Genomic DNA, 14,503 nt, shown 5'->3' with positions numbered 1-14,503 from the left:
ACTAGATCTCTACTTCAAAAAGGATTTAAAAAAAAAATACTTTGGTTTTCAAAATGCAATCTCTGAAGGTCTATGACAGATGTGTTCACCAAGGAATAAAAATCTTCACAGCCCTTACCATAATATATCATTCTTCCAATCTGGTGCTTTTCAGATGTGTTTGAATTAAACTCTTGTAATCTTCACCCAGTTTTGGCAACTGACAATCAACCCAGTTGGAGGGCACTTGGAGCTCCCTTAGACCCAAAATATAATTATTTACAAGTAGTTCTGAAAACTACTTGGTTAAAAGGTTATTCTTAAGAAATTGGTTATGCATATTGAGCTAAAAATGTTACATCTTCAGATTTCTGTGGTAGAAATTTGAAAACACACTTTTCCCCCATGCTCCTGAAACAAAGAAGTAATATGCTAAGTCAAAATTTGGGGGGGAAAACCATTAGTATTAAATGTTTTTTTTATTATTTTGAAAAGTTCAGCATATATGTTTGAAATTATTTCATAAGGATGCTAGATATTTTTTTAAAACATGAGCCTAAAGAAGGAAAATCCTAACTGCAAAACTGTAAATCTCAGTAGGAAACATTATGTCCTATATAGCTTATATATTTCAGATATTTTCACCATAGACATCTTGGTAAGGAATTCTGGGAGCATTGGTCCCAGACCATCTGGAGGGTCTTGGGTTAAAGAAACTAAAGCAATGTGATGCTAGATACTAGTTTATCAGATTCAATGCTCTGTTGCCTAGCCAGGAAAGAGCAGAAAATGTTCAATTTTTAAAAATGCCATTTGGGGAATGGAATGTTGAGCAAACTCAAGCCAGAAAGCCCATCTACTTACATATTCTTCTCAGTTCTTTTTGTTTTCATTTTTATGGTGTGCCTCAAATTGTCTCTGCCTATCTTCTCCCCATTTGAATGTCTTTGATTCAACATTCCCGGAGAATCTGGAGATTGTGAATACTGCTCTTTAGTAGTTTCTAGCAGAGTGGCTGCAAGCAAGAGATAAGCACCTTTTAAAAGCTTCTCTAGAGTGGAATTTTTACAGTGGACCCTGTTTGCCCCAGGAATTGGGGCCCTTTGGTTAAGTCAGCTGTGGTTGACCAAGCTGCTAGCCATTTTATTCTTCACATGGATGTTCCCCCAAATCCCACTTCTCTGGTCTGTCTTGGTAAACCCCAATGTCTTCATACGTATCAGCTAGTTCAACCGTCAGCCCCTGGTGAAGAAGAAAAATAGAACCAGTCAACGAATGGAAAGTGTTTCAACCAGGGCAACAAGCACTTTGTTGTGTTTTTTTGGGGAGGAGAGGGGAGGGGGTAGAAACATACTGTCCAACTCCATTTTGTTCTTTCTACAGGCCAGTAAAAGAACTGCCCAAAAGATGTCCTATGGACATAAAAAGAATCCTCCTCAATGAGGCCCTTCTAGTCCAGTTCTTGACTGGTGGACTGTTCAGCCAGAAGTCAAGAATGAAAGAAGCCGACTTGTACAGTATTGAACTAGGTCCATAATCCATCCAGGACAGAAGTATTTGTTTAAAGTGGCAGTGGCTCCCCAGAGTTTCAGATAGGGTGTTTCCAAGCCCCTCCTGGAGAAGAGAGGAATTGAACATTTTGGCAAAAGAATGAAAGGCTTCTCCATGGCTGGCTGCAATTCTCTGGCCTGAAGACAACAGGCAAACATGGAATGTGAAGAAAAATGCATATATTTTTATGTGGTTAAGACTAAGAATCTCTCACTCTGTTGCTTACCTCGTAAGTATGATCCTCCCCAGAGGCATCTTTTCTGTCACCCTAAGTAGTAGAGAGAGAGATAATCAAACTTCAGATAGTTTGATATTTCTTTTGATAATCATTTGAGACCCATTGGCTAAGCATTCCTGATCCTTTCCCTTTTTAAATTCTTGCTGGGCTTATTTACCAGTAATCTTAATGTTTTATTTAAATATCATATTTTGAAGATCTTTGTTAATGGACAAAAGAAAAGCCTAACTAATTGGAGAAGGTCCTTTGAGATGAAATGTGATGATTTGAAAGAGAAGTTGCTTCCTGGTCTGGTTTTGAAATATTTGTGGTTGTTCTGAAGTCCATTTGATTATGAGCAAAACCAAGAAAACACTCTGTTCACCATCTTCTTTGTAGGGTCCTCTTGCCATTGGTTTGGGATTTGTGCTCATATTTTTTACAGAATATATGCTTCCTCCTAAGAAAGGCCCTTGACTTTACCCCATCCCATTACCTCAGCTTCTGCTTTGATGATTTATTTCAGTGTCTGCTCATGATGGGAACTGTAGCCCAATAAATCTGGAGAATGAAAGGGATTATGACATCCATTGGGTGAGGTGAGGTGGAGGCAATCCATGACTCAGAATCAAGCTTAAAAGCAGGAGTTTTCTCAGCCTTCATTAAGCAGATTTGAGTTGGCTCAATTTGTTGCTTTTGGAGGCAACAATCTTCAAATAATCATTTGCCAGTTTGCATGTTATTGAAATATTTCAAGTGTTTTCTCACTTATTTGTCCATAATTTACATTTGTTCATTTATTAATACAAAAGAAATTGATGGATTTAAGAAGTGGAACTTTGATAAAAGCACTACGGATAACCAAAGATAAGCTGATTAAAGAAACTGATCGAGGCTTTCGAGAATTTATAAGATATGCAACGAGCAACAAGGTGCGAATAGAAGTCCACACAAAGTTGATTAAGGAAATAACCAGAAGATTAATGCCACATAAGGCAAAAGAAATAAGACTGTACTACTACTGGAAAGACACAGGTTGAGACATATTAACAAAATACTAGCTAAATAGTTAAAAATAGAGCATTATATTAAAAATGAAGTGATAATGGATATAGCTAGATAGATAATTGATAATGATATAATGTATACATATGTATTGGTTTGACAATAGAAAATTTGGCATAAATTTTTAAATGGTTACCATGAAAGGAAGTTTTGAAACTTAGTTATGTATGAAAGCCTATAATATTGAAATTGGATATAGATTGTAAACAGTGATTAAGAAAGGAGGTTTAGAAACTTTGTTATCAAACATAATTAATTTTTATTTAGAATGTTTCACAAAGATAGAATGTTGTTGGATGATATTGAAAATAGACAATAGAATGCCATTATGTGATTTTGCTTTGAATTTTGGAATATTTGTTATAAAGGGATGTTAAAATAACTATAGTCATATGAAGGATGATGTATGATGATAGTAATATATATAAATATATTTGATGTAAAATATATAATTTGATATGGATTATAGGTGATGACTGTGGAAGGGATGCACGAAAGTTATTTGTAACCAATTGACACACTTTTTATAATTTGTAATGGAATATGTTTTTATGGTATTTGTATTTGTTGTCTTGTTTGTGTCTATTCAAAAAATATTTTTTTAAAAAAAAAATTTAAAAAAAAGAATCATAATCATGCCAGATATATTATTATGCTGGCACAATGTACCAGTGAAATATCCCAAACTTCCTCCAGAAGAGCCAGATCTTAGTAGGTCTCCAGAATGAAAATAAGGAAGAGCCCACCTTTGTATCTGGAGTCAACTGTTCTAGAGGAAAGTGGCTGAGAATAAGAAGGTGAGCCTTAAGACACTTGCAACTGCATTCCTGCAACCCTTCAAAATAGCAATAGCACTTAGACTTATATACAGTTTCATTATGCTTTTACAGTCCTCTCTAAGTGGTTTACAGAGTCAGCATATTGTCCCCAACAATCTGAGTCCTCGTTTTACCCAGCTCGGAAGCAGCGGTGAGATTCACTTACCTTCCCTACCAGTTCACAAATGTGAGTGCACGCACCATATCTGCAAATGTGCACATTCTGCACATGCGCAGTGCTCCCGCATTATGTCGGGGCGGGTGGGCAGAGCCTCCTGCAGCTGCCGTTATCGGTTCACCTGAACCAGAGAGAACCAGCTGAATGCCACATCTGCTCGGAAGGATGGAAGGCTGGGTCAACCTTGAGCCGGTGAGATTTGAACTGCTGAACTGCAGCTAGCAGTCAGCTGAAGTAGCCTGCAGTACTGCACTCTAACCATTATGCCACCTCTGCTCTAAAAATTCCCCAAAGACCCTCCCTGATTCATGAAGAAGCTACCCACATGCTCTAATATTTAAAAAAATCACCATTATAATCACAAATTTGATTATAGTCTAGTGGTCAGTCAAGGCCCTACTGAACGATTATGACTATTCCATTCACTCACCTTCCCTTGGGTTAGCAACACAGGTATGCTCACAAAAAGGACAAGAAGAATTGTCTGGATTAAGATGATAGCATCTTTCACGTTGTGCCGACTCTGCACTTGCTCATAGGTGCTGATACCTTCAAAACAACAAAATGACTCACTTCACTTTTGTGCTTTGCTTATCATAACATGATTGTGTAACCCTCTATCCTAGGACTACACTTACAGAAATATCCAGTTTTGACCATTGTTTTCATTTCCATTTTGACATGAAAATAGTCTGTACTATAGGACATAATTCAGATCCTGCAATGCAGTTTAGGTACCGCATGTCTATAGCTAAATATCCTATAAATCCTGTAAATTTAGGAAAGGATACAGATGTTTTGAAAGAGGTTAGATGTCTGCCAGGTGCTACTACTAACAGAGACGAGGGGTGTATATTTGAGATAGTCAAGGATGCTATTAAGGACTGTGATGCTGATACTATTGTATCTCTTGGCACAAATGATCTGTCCCCAAAAGATGTACTTTCTGTGCAGAATGATTTGCAGAACTTGGGGCAGGAATTTAGTAGGATAGGATGTAGGCTTTACTTTTCAGAAGTTTTCCAATATATAAGGAAACATATAAGGAAACAAAAAGAAAAAGGCCAGCGTATAACGGAGTTCAATGTGTGGCTAAAGGAGTGGTATAAAAGCGAAGGCTTTGGTTATATTAATCACGATGTCTGCAGCTGGTCCAAAGAAAAACTGTACAAAAGAGATTGTTTGCATCCATCAAAGAAAGGAACTGAGTTCCTTGGCATTGTATTGATTTTCTGGAGAAACATTTAAATTAAACAACGGGGACATAGAATGCATTGATACAGAACATTTCTGTCCCCAGTAATCTAGAATTAATATGGCCATGATGGAGAACCTATTGCACGCATGCAACAAGTGGCACATGGAGCACTCTCTGTGGGTATGCGAGCCATCGCCCCAGCTCAACTTCACCACATATGCACACATGCCTCTCACTGGCCAACTGATTTTTGAGTTTCTGCCATGCATGCGTTTGGAGGGGGGCAGGGGGTGTGCATGCACGCCAGGGGGCACAGGGGGCGCAATGCCCCCCACGCCCCGTTTTTGGTCTCAGGAGGCTTCAGGAAGGGTTGCTAGGCCCAAATTGTGTGTGTGTCACACATACATGAACATGGGTGTGGGGAGAGCGTGAGGGTGTCATGCACGCATGGCGTTATGGGTGTGGGCACACACACCTTGCAACATTGCTGTCAAGCAAAATCAAACATTTAATAGTGAGTGCCATACCATGTGCAGCTGGTAAGGAAGTAGAGGAATTCAGGCACAAAACAGGTTATGTAGAAAGTAAACACAGGATCAGCCAAAAAAACCTCAAATGTCTATATACCAATGCACAGTGTATAAGGAATATATAGGGGGAATTAGAAATTCAAATAAATGAGAGCAGATATGATATTGTTGCCATTACAGAAACTTGGTGGGATGAAACATAGGAAATAGATGGATTTTTTGCTAGTCAGTAAACTAAGATATATAGGAAGCACATCAATTGGAAGACAAACTCTGTACTGTGGTAGATTAATCAGGTTCCTGACAAACCTAGCAGACAACTTTGTTTCCCAAAAAGCAGAGAAGGGAAATAGGGGATCAGCCAATTTAATTCTTACTAACAGAGATGGAAAAATGATATAAGGTGTTGAAGCTACAGGAACCTTGAGGGCGAGTGATCATGCAGTATTGGAATTCAGCATTATGCAAGCACGAGCAATAGAACAAAGTCAAACTAGAGTCTCTGACATTAAGAGAGCTACTTTCAATAGAGAGAACTTGGGAAGGATGACACCAAGCTGGCAGGAATAGCCAAGACTCCAGAAGATAGGCTTAAGTTACAGAAGGATCTTGACAAACTTCAACATTGGGCGCTATCTAACAAAATGAAATTCAATGGTGAAAAAAGTAAGGTTCTACATTTAGGCAAGAAAAACACAATGTAACGATATAGTATATGTGGTACCTCACTCAACAGAGGTAACTATGAAAGGGATCTTGGAGTCCTAGTAGACATCCATGTAATTATGAGCTGCAGCTGCCAAAAAAGCCAACAGTTTTTGACTGTATTGACAGAGGGATGGAATCAGGATCACATGAAGTGTTAACACCACTTTATAATGGTTTGGTAAGGTCACACTTGGAATACCGTATCCAGTTTTTGTCCCCACGATGAAAAAAGATGTTGAAACTCTAGAAAGAGTAACAAACATAATTAGGGGACTGGAGGCTAAAACATATAAAGAATGGTTGCTGGAATTGGGTATGTCTAGTTTAATGAAAAGAAGGACTGGGGGGGTGACATGATAGCAGTGTTCAATATCTCAGGGGTGCCACAAAGAAGAGGGAGTCAAACTGTTCTCAAGGAAAGCCTCTGGAGCTCGGGGAGGGCAAAAACCTTGAGTTGCCACAAAAAAGTGGGGGTTAATCTATTCTCCAAAGCACCTGAAGGCAGGACAAGAAGCAATGGATGGAAACTAATCAAGGAGAGAAGCAACCTAGAACTAAGGAGAAATTTCCCGGCAGAAGAATTAATCAGTGGAACAACTTGCCTCCAGAAGTTGTGAATGCTGCAACACTGGAAGTTTTTAAGAAGAGATTGGACAACTATTTGTCTGAAATGGTATAGGGTTTCCTGCCTAAGTGAGGGTTGGACTTGAAGACCTCTAAGGACCCTTCAAACTTTTGCATTGTATTGTATTGTATTGCATTGCATTGTTCTATTCTATTCTATTCTATTCTATTCTATTCTATTCTATTCTAATCTAATCTATTCTAATTCATTACGTGTCTAGCTAAGACAGGCTGCCAGTATGAACAGACAGAATCTCAGAAATTAACTGGTATATTTTTCTTTAGGAACAGAATGTATGGCCTTGTGTCAAGAAGTATTGTCCATACATAGCGATACCCAAGCATGTAGCATCTGAGAGGGCAGTATTTAGAAGATTAAAGATTTACCCATGACTTTGAGTTCAGTACCACATGTCGCCTTCAATGAGTCCTTGTTCTTACAGTGGTAGATACCATTGTCGGTGTGCTGGAGTTTGTTGATCCGCATCACTACAATAGAATTATTTCTAGTCACATGGACTCTGGAGCTGTTCATAATCTCCTGGGGTTTGCCCTGATCAGTCTCTTTATGCCAACTTGCCTGAGTACCAAAATAACAGCTAAGGGTAATTCGGGTGCCCCCTCTTGCAGCAATGAAACGTGTATTTATCACATTCATGAAAGTGGTTGCATCTGTATAAAAGAAGAAAAATCCACAGTAAAGAGAGAAAAGTGGAGAGCAGGATGGAAAAGAAGGGTAAATATCTTTATTGGACTTTCTGCCAATCTTCTCCAGCCAGGTTACCTCTAGAAATGCTGCATTAATGGGCTCATTACATGTAGCCAGTATCTGGATCATGGTAGACTAGGAAGACAGGTGGCTCTGAATAAGCTATTGAAGCATGTATCAAGTTCCAGCTAATTCCTGACTAGAAGAATGAGTTTGTCAATTCTTCTTCATTGGAGATGTGGAGCTGTTCTTATCTAGGAATGTCCTTGTATCCTTAAAAGCTTTGTGGCAAACATTTATGCAATAGTCCAGGACTTCCCAAACCCATGGAGAATTCCCGGGTGGGGAAAGCTAGTTTTAATTGGGACACATATTTGTCTTGTGCCTTCATTCAGCTACAGAGCACAGTAGATTGGGACTCCTAACCTACTTTGCTTTTCCTTTACCTTTGGGGTGAAACTGACAGATGGAGCAGGTAACTGGATAGAGTCAGTCACTATTTGGTCCTTTCTCAGTTCAGGCTGGCTTTTTTGGATTTGAAGGGCTCATCTTCTTACAGAGTCCAAGTCTCTTTGGATGAAAAGGTAGCCAGATGGGGGAGGGGAGGTATTGGCAGAGCTTTTTAATCAAACACATTACAGGTGGAAACACAATCCTTGGTTTGGTCCACCGACAAAGAGTAAAAGGTGCATAAGGCACCCAGTGACCTGACATAAATGTGAACATTGGGTTCTTTTACACGACCTAAATTATTCCAAAAATTGCAGCCATACAGCTCTAGTAATGTTCAAAATCAGGCAATCATTTTACAAGTAACAAATAACACAGCCTTGGAAAAAGGATTTTGCAAGGAAATTTCAGAATTAGGAACTGGAAAACAATATCATCTTGAAAGTACACATATACCTTGTTTTTGGGAAACATTTCTTTCACCAGAAGCTTTGACGATTGTCATACCTGGGGAAAGAGGAAAAATGCTCTGAAAAAACAGCCAGTATACCCATTCAACTAAAATTGAAATTGGTGCTCTTTGATTTTTTTCCCCTGTCTTCTATGCCTTCAAGCAGAATGATCTAAACAAATGAAGAAAAAAATGAAGCAACATTTTCCTCCCCAAAATTCACTTCAATAAATTTTGATGGTGAAGAAGGATATTTTGATTATTACATCCAAAGATTCAACAGTTCCAAACAGTGTTCACTGCAATCTGACAAAGGCTGCAAGAGTGGATAGAAATTGATCTTTGGCAAGATATAACAAAAATGCAGTGCACCCCCCAAGGGAGATAAATAGACAGCTATGTTAACATGTTTCCCTTCAGCCCTTGAACTGCCAGAGAAGTAGACTGGCATCAATTGCCCTGCCTCAACTGATGCCCTGATTCAGAAATCAGGATGGCAAATGTTCTCTTTACAGTTTCAGTGTGGAACAAGATAAAAAGTTGATACGTGGTTTCTTCCGTCACCATCACTGAGCATTATTATTGTGTTAAAAAAATAATCACCCGTTGCTGTCCTTAATATCAGTGATCTGGGCACTTGAGGGGCTTGAGCACCCTCTTCTTAAGTTGCCCATGTCATGCATGAAGCCCGTGTCCAAAATAGCCACTCAAATAGGCTACAGGCCTAGAAGAGATGTGCAGGGTGAAGAAGAAAACACAACTGATAATGAGGAAATTCCATCTTCACCTACGCTGCAAAAGGATGGCCATGCCTGTGATAGGAGTGCAGAGGCAGCCTGTGGAGAAAGAAAAACTATGTTCCCAAGTAATAGACACAATAGAAAGTATAGTCCCAGAGCGATATCAATAGGAGGCAATAGTGGGGGAGGGGGGAAGAATGGTGAAAGCAGAATTACTAGGAAAACCAACTTCTTTTGTACACACATTGTGATTTGTATGCATGTGCAAAAGGGCCAGAGCTGTGGGGCCACACCAAGCCACAGATGCCTGAGCAGGAATTTGAAATCGCTTGTCAGCAAAACAACGGAAAGCCTGTAATGCACTCACTGGTGACAGAATCAGCAGACACAGCTGGCAGAGTCTTTCCTGATTTGAATCCAACTTCTCTGGAGCATGGGGTTGAAATTTTTCCAAGAAAACATCAATCTTGTTTTTATACTGTGGATTAACACACTTTTAATGAGTGCCATCTTGTATAAATGAGGAGGCTGTGTAGGCCTGACAAGTGGTTTGGAATGTGATGGCCAGGCCTTATGCATGCAGATGTCTCTTTGGAAGCCAAGGGTCTGCCACCCAGAATGGTCATGGTGGACCTGGAAGGACCAGCCATCAGAAGTGGGAAATGCCCTCTGTAGCAGTCTAATGGGGCTAAACGATTCTAGGTATGCCACCAACCCCTGACCATATCACCAACTGCATCTAGGATCAGATTCATGGGTAATATTGTGCTGGGAGAAGTCCCACTTCAAAATTAGACCTGCTGAAAACACCATAAGTTGCCTCCGCTGTGAGCTGGAGAATTATAAGAAAGCAAACCTCATGAAGGCACTCATATAAAAACTGCCGTCAGGGGGATGTAGGGATGAACCTTCAACCAAAGACATTTTTTACTGAGTTGTGTAAGCCAATCTGACTTAGTGCACTTTGTAGACCAAGGCTAAGAAGGGCCATGGATTTCTGATAAAAACCACAGGGACCTACTTGATATCTACCTAAATTCTGCAGATGGCTACCTGGCTGACTATTCAGGACTTCTCTACTCATCGTGGCTTTTCTCTAATACGAGTTCGTAGTCATGGCTAAGTGACCTCAGGTTTTTCTGAACCACCAAAGCTGAAGTGGAATTTTCAATGTTCCCTAACTATCTTGGGGGCAATTAAGCTGATGATTCAAAAATGGGGGTGAAGGTTGGAGGTCTATCTGGGCACATTCTCTGTAGTGGCTGGTGCTGTGTGTGTGTCACATGGTGAGGAGAGTGTGCTTGAAATAATATTTTGTCTCCCATCCCAGGTTCCCTGCATGGTGTGCTGGCAGCCCAGTTAACAGATCACATATGGTGGGTGCTAAAATGGGAGATCAACCATCAGAAGGTCAAAAACAACATTGTGCTGGCTGACATTCCTCCAATTTTTCCACTTCAGTCTTTCTACCTCAACCTTCCTTGTCATGAAGAGGGAAACTGGGCCAGCAAGTCTGAAGGGGTGGCATCAGGTGTTTCAGGGATACGGGAGATGTCCTCCCCATAGCTCAGATACTGCAGGCAGCCCAGAAAATTGGCAGATGTTGAAGAGAGGCAGGGCTCAGTAGAACTAAACCTATGAGCCTTGGCCACCCACATAGGTTTCAGCAGCAAAAGCACTATACTGAATGGCCTCTTGGTCCCCACTGGTGGGCAGTGCACAATAGCAAAAGAACTCCAGGGGCAATTTTATTTTCAATAAAACTCACATCAACCTCTACCCATTCCATGGACACTTGCACCATCTAATACATGGGGTCAGGTGACAGTCCAAGTTATATCTAGAGGATTTACGGAAAGCTGGAGAGTCTCTCTTACTCATTTGAATAATGCCCAATCAACTTCTGACAGACAGCTAAGTCCTCCTCTTTAATTCATTTGTCTGAACCTGCCTCTTCTCTTAGTGCTAGAAGGGCAATTGGATGTTTTTCTCATGGATGAGAAAATTCTCCAGTCTCTGCCTCTTAACTTGCCTTGCACTGCACATTCTCCCCTCTTGTCCCTGACAATATGTTAAACTGGCTGTCTAGATATGCTGCCTTGAGAAAAGCAAGTAGCAGAAAGAGATTAAGTGAGATCTGAATTCAGAATGGAGGACCTGCAAGGAAGCTTTGAAGACTAGAGTATTCATACCTTTGAAGAGACCCTCTAATCTATCCCCTCACACTTCTGCCTTTCTATGTTTTCAAGACTCACTGTCTCTTTCCCACAATGGTGTATTTGTAAATTGTATGCTCTGTAAACCTAGCCATTGACTGGGTTCATGCTAAGTCATAATGTTATTTGATTTTGCCTTAGTGTACTGAATGAACATAACAACTATGGTTTATTCAATACTCCATGATTACATAGAAGATGTTAATGTGATGTTTGAATCTACTTCATAACAATCTTTCTAAAACTGTATTCTTTCCATGGGCTAACCATTTTTAAAATTATTACAAGAAACAATATAATAATGTTCACTTTTCACTTCTTGTTATTGGATCATGCTTTAGGCATGTTTTTTCAGTAAAAGTTGAGGGTTAAAGATCCCATCTTGTTATACTTAATCTCTTCCCTGGAAGATGAAATCTGATCAATTCTATTTGTGCATTTACTGAAAGGTAAAATGTGTAATGCCAGGTAGCTTAAGTCCAATATTATTATAAGGCTGAAATGCAAGGATTACTTGGAAGGAAGCTCCTTTGCACTTAAGAGAAAACTTACTTCTGAGAATAGCTAGGATTACATTGTGCGCACCATCTTAAACTCTTTAGAAATAAAGTGAGAGAAATGTATGATTCACAACAACCATGTTTTCTACAGTATTCCTAGTCTTAATTTTACAAAAGCCCTATTTAAGTCAAGGAGAAGTTTGAAAAAAGGACAGGGCCCCATATATTAATTGTTGAATAAAAAACCTCAAATGATTCTATTTTACACCCAGATTTGCTGAAAGGACCTCTTTTATGCTGCATCCTATTATTCAAGATGGATAAAGAAGTTTCAGTCCTTCTATCCTTTTATTCAGCCCAAATAATTTACGAATGCCCATTTTCATTGCTTTGCCCTTCACTGGAGAGCTTCAGAAAGAATGTTTCTCATTTTAGATAGCAAACACGATATGTGTCAGCTTCTCTCTACATTCAAAGCAGCTGGACAGGAAGCGTTGCAGTTCTGGTGACACAGCTCAATGAACACAGTTCTTTCTTTCTTGCTTCTATGAAATTTCCCCTAAACTATTCTGGGAGGGGAGGGGAGGGGAGGTTGAGGGGGATGAAGAAGGTCCTGGGCTCTTTCTTAGACATTTCCATCTCCCACCAAAATCCCCAAGTAATATCTCCACCATCACGAAAAAAACCATACTCTTTGTAAAATGTGGCTTCAGGTATTTAGTTACAGTTTTGTAAAATTTCATTTTCTAAAATAAAACATGCTCAGTAACTTAAGAGGATGTCATTATCTCTTATTTGATACAGTATTGCTTTTATTGAATTCTCAGAAGAATTTTTTGCTGATCCCACTATCCCCCTTCTCTCTTTTGCTACTTTTCCCTCCAATCTCACAGAATCACTGGAAAACCAACCCCTGTCTTTTCCAGGTGGGTTTTAGGCTGTCTACCTTGTTTATTTATAAATCAAATCTTCACCTGGGATCCAACTGTCAGCCTACTATGAATTTAGATCAGACTTCTCAATAAGGTATCCTCTTTATGCATTAACAATACCAATCTTAGTCAACTTGCAGTGTGGAAATTCTAGTGCTATCATCCGAATGGTATCAATTTAGAAAAGCCAATGAATGTAGTTTTTATCCATTTATTTGCTGATTTGGGTCCTATCATTCAATCCAAAAGATTAGCCTCATAAGAGAGAGGGGGAAACACATCAAAAAATTCAACTAACATTAAGCTACGTAGGACTTTAAACCATCTTCATCAAAGGATTTGCCCAAAGGAGATGAAAGAAACCATACCTGTGACTACAAGCAAGAGCCCCAGGGTGGCCCCAAAGTCTCTGCAAATCCGGAAGGAAGAAGCTGCCATAGCTGAACAAAAGTTGCCTTGCAGGGACTGGTTTACTTCTCCCTAGTAAAATGCAGAGGCACAGCTATCACTAGGAAGGAATGTATCTTGGGTTGAATTCAATCGGAGGTTTGCAAAAACACCTTCAGCTTTCTTCTTTCTTTTGACAAAGAGCTGAGGCTCCTGGGCTGAGCTCTTGTTTCCTGTCCATGTAAATTCAGTTGTCATGGGACGGTCCCTTGGGTGACTTTATTGGCAAGAGCTGCACTTAGTGACTAGGTCTCACATTGAAAGTGGAGGAAGTTATTCTGGTTCACCACCTTTTCTCTTGTGGATATTGTGCTTTGAATTGCTTGATGTTACTTTATTTATACCATATTGTTCCTTTCCAAAGACTCCAGATTGGTGGCTTCTTCTTTCCTGCATAAAATTCACAGAGTGGGAATTTCCCTCCCTTCTGGTTGTCCCATAGTGGTATCCCATAGTGGTAGCTGTGCCTCTGCATTTTACTAGGGAGAAGTAAACCGGTCCCTGCAAGGCAACTCTTCTTCATATCTGATGCTGATCAGGGCTGCTTGCTAAAGGGTCAGCTTGACATGCAGGCACAACTGCCCACACAGACAGAATGTAAATTTATCAGCCCCTTCATCATCCATTCCTGTTCATCACCAAATCAGGTTTCATGTTAACTTCTTGGTGCCAATAAAAACGGGCATTGTGTCAGAAGATAAACTATATGGATCCTCCCTCTTACTCTGTTGTCTGCACTATTTGTTCTCACGTAGCACTTCTTGGACATTCAGAATTAATGTTCAACAGGGACACATCGTTCCCACAAATAAGGAGACATTACATCATGGATATATTAGCAAAAGAATTGAAAATAGGAAACAAAGGACATCATCAAGCGGTCATGGAAAAAGATCTCACATTGCTTGTTTTAAAAGTAATGCAGCACCCAGCTAAGATGGGGAACTTAAAACCTTTGCCTGCATATGCTCTATTCACCAAGGCTGCTTTGTATTTTACCTTACTGATTACTGGTACTATTCTGGTTTTTAAAAAAATGAAATCGGAGATTTCCCACCACAATGTCCTTTCTCATATCTAAGAATTAGTTTTAAATTAGTTTTTTTTAAAAAAAAATAATGATCATTAATTTATGGTAGAGAGTAAGAAGCAGTGGCTTAGATGGGGCCTGCTTCCAGTGGGGCATCCAG

At 39.7% G+C, this 14,503-nt stretch overlaps 1 protein-coding gene across 1 annotated transcript; it reads right to left on the bottom strand.

Annotated features, from left to right (window-relative positions):
* Positions 1–439: 439 nt before the first annotated feature.
* On the bottom strand, positions 440–13,442 carry LOC106554400 (B-cell antigen receptor complex-associated protein beta chain). Its single transcript, XM_087713381.1, has 6 exons — positions 13,235–13,442; positions 8,484–8,534; positions 7,256–7,540; positions 4,239–4,357; positions 1,757–1,798; positions 440–1,221 (listed from the first exon to the last, which is right to left on the bottom strand). Exons 1-6 carry the CDS (start codon positions 13,302–13,304, stop codon positions 1,123–1,125), a joined length of 666 nt encoding a protein of 221 aa, XP_087569507.1. The 5' UTR covers positions 13,305–13,442; the 3' UTR covers positions 440–1,122.
* Positions 13,443–14,503: the final 1,061 nt, after the last annotated feature.

This window comes from Thamnophis sirtalis, unplaced genomic scaffold (assembly GCF_051295495.1).
Source record: "Thamnophis sirtalis isolate CommonGarterSnake01/CBP01778 unplaced genomic scaffold, rThaSir2_p1.2 scaffold_4, whole genome shotgun sequence".
In the NCBI taxonomy this organism is placed as follows: Eukaryota; Metazoa; Chordata; class Lepidosauria; order Squamata; family Natricidae; genus Thamnophis; species Thamnophis sirtalis.
Note: the sequence above shows the minus strand (reverse complement) of the source record. Positions and strands in the feature narration are given on the sequence as shown.

What these genes read in the sequence shown, in the direction of transcription:
- LOC106554400 (XM_087713381.1), bottom strand. Translation starts at nt 13,304, where the DNA reads ATGGCAGCTTCTTCCTTCCGGATTTGCAGAGACTTTGGGGCCACCCTG. An exon ending in TACTGAACTCAAAGTCATGG is followed by an intron (nt 4,358 to 7,255) that starts GTAAATCTTTAA and finishes GTTGTTTTGAAG; the next exon opens with GTATCAGCACCTATGAGCAA. An exon ending in GGGAGGATCATACTTACGAG is followed by an intron (nt 1,222 to 1,756) that starts GTAAGCAACAGA and finishes CTTCTTCACCAG; the next exon opens with GGGCTGACGGTTGAACTAGC.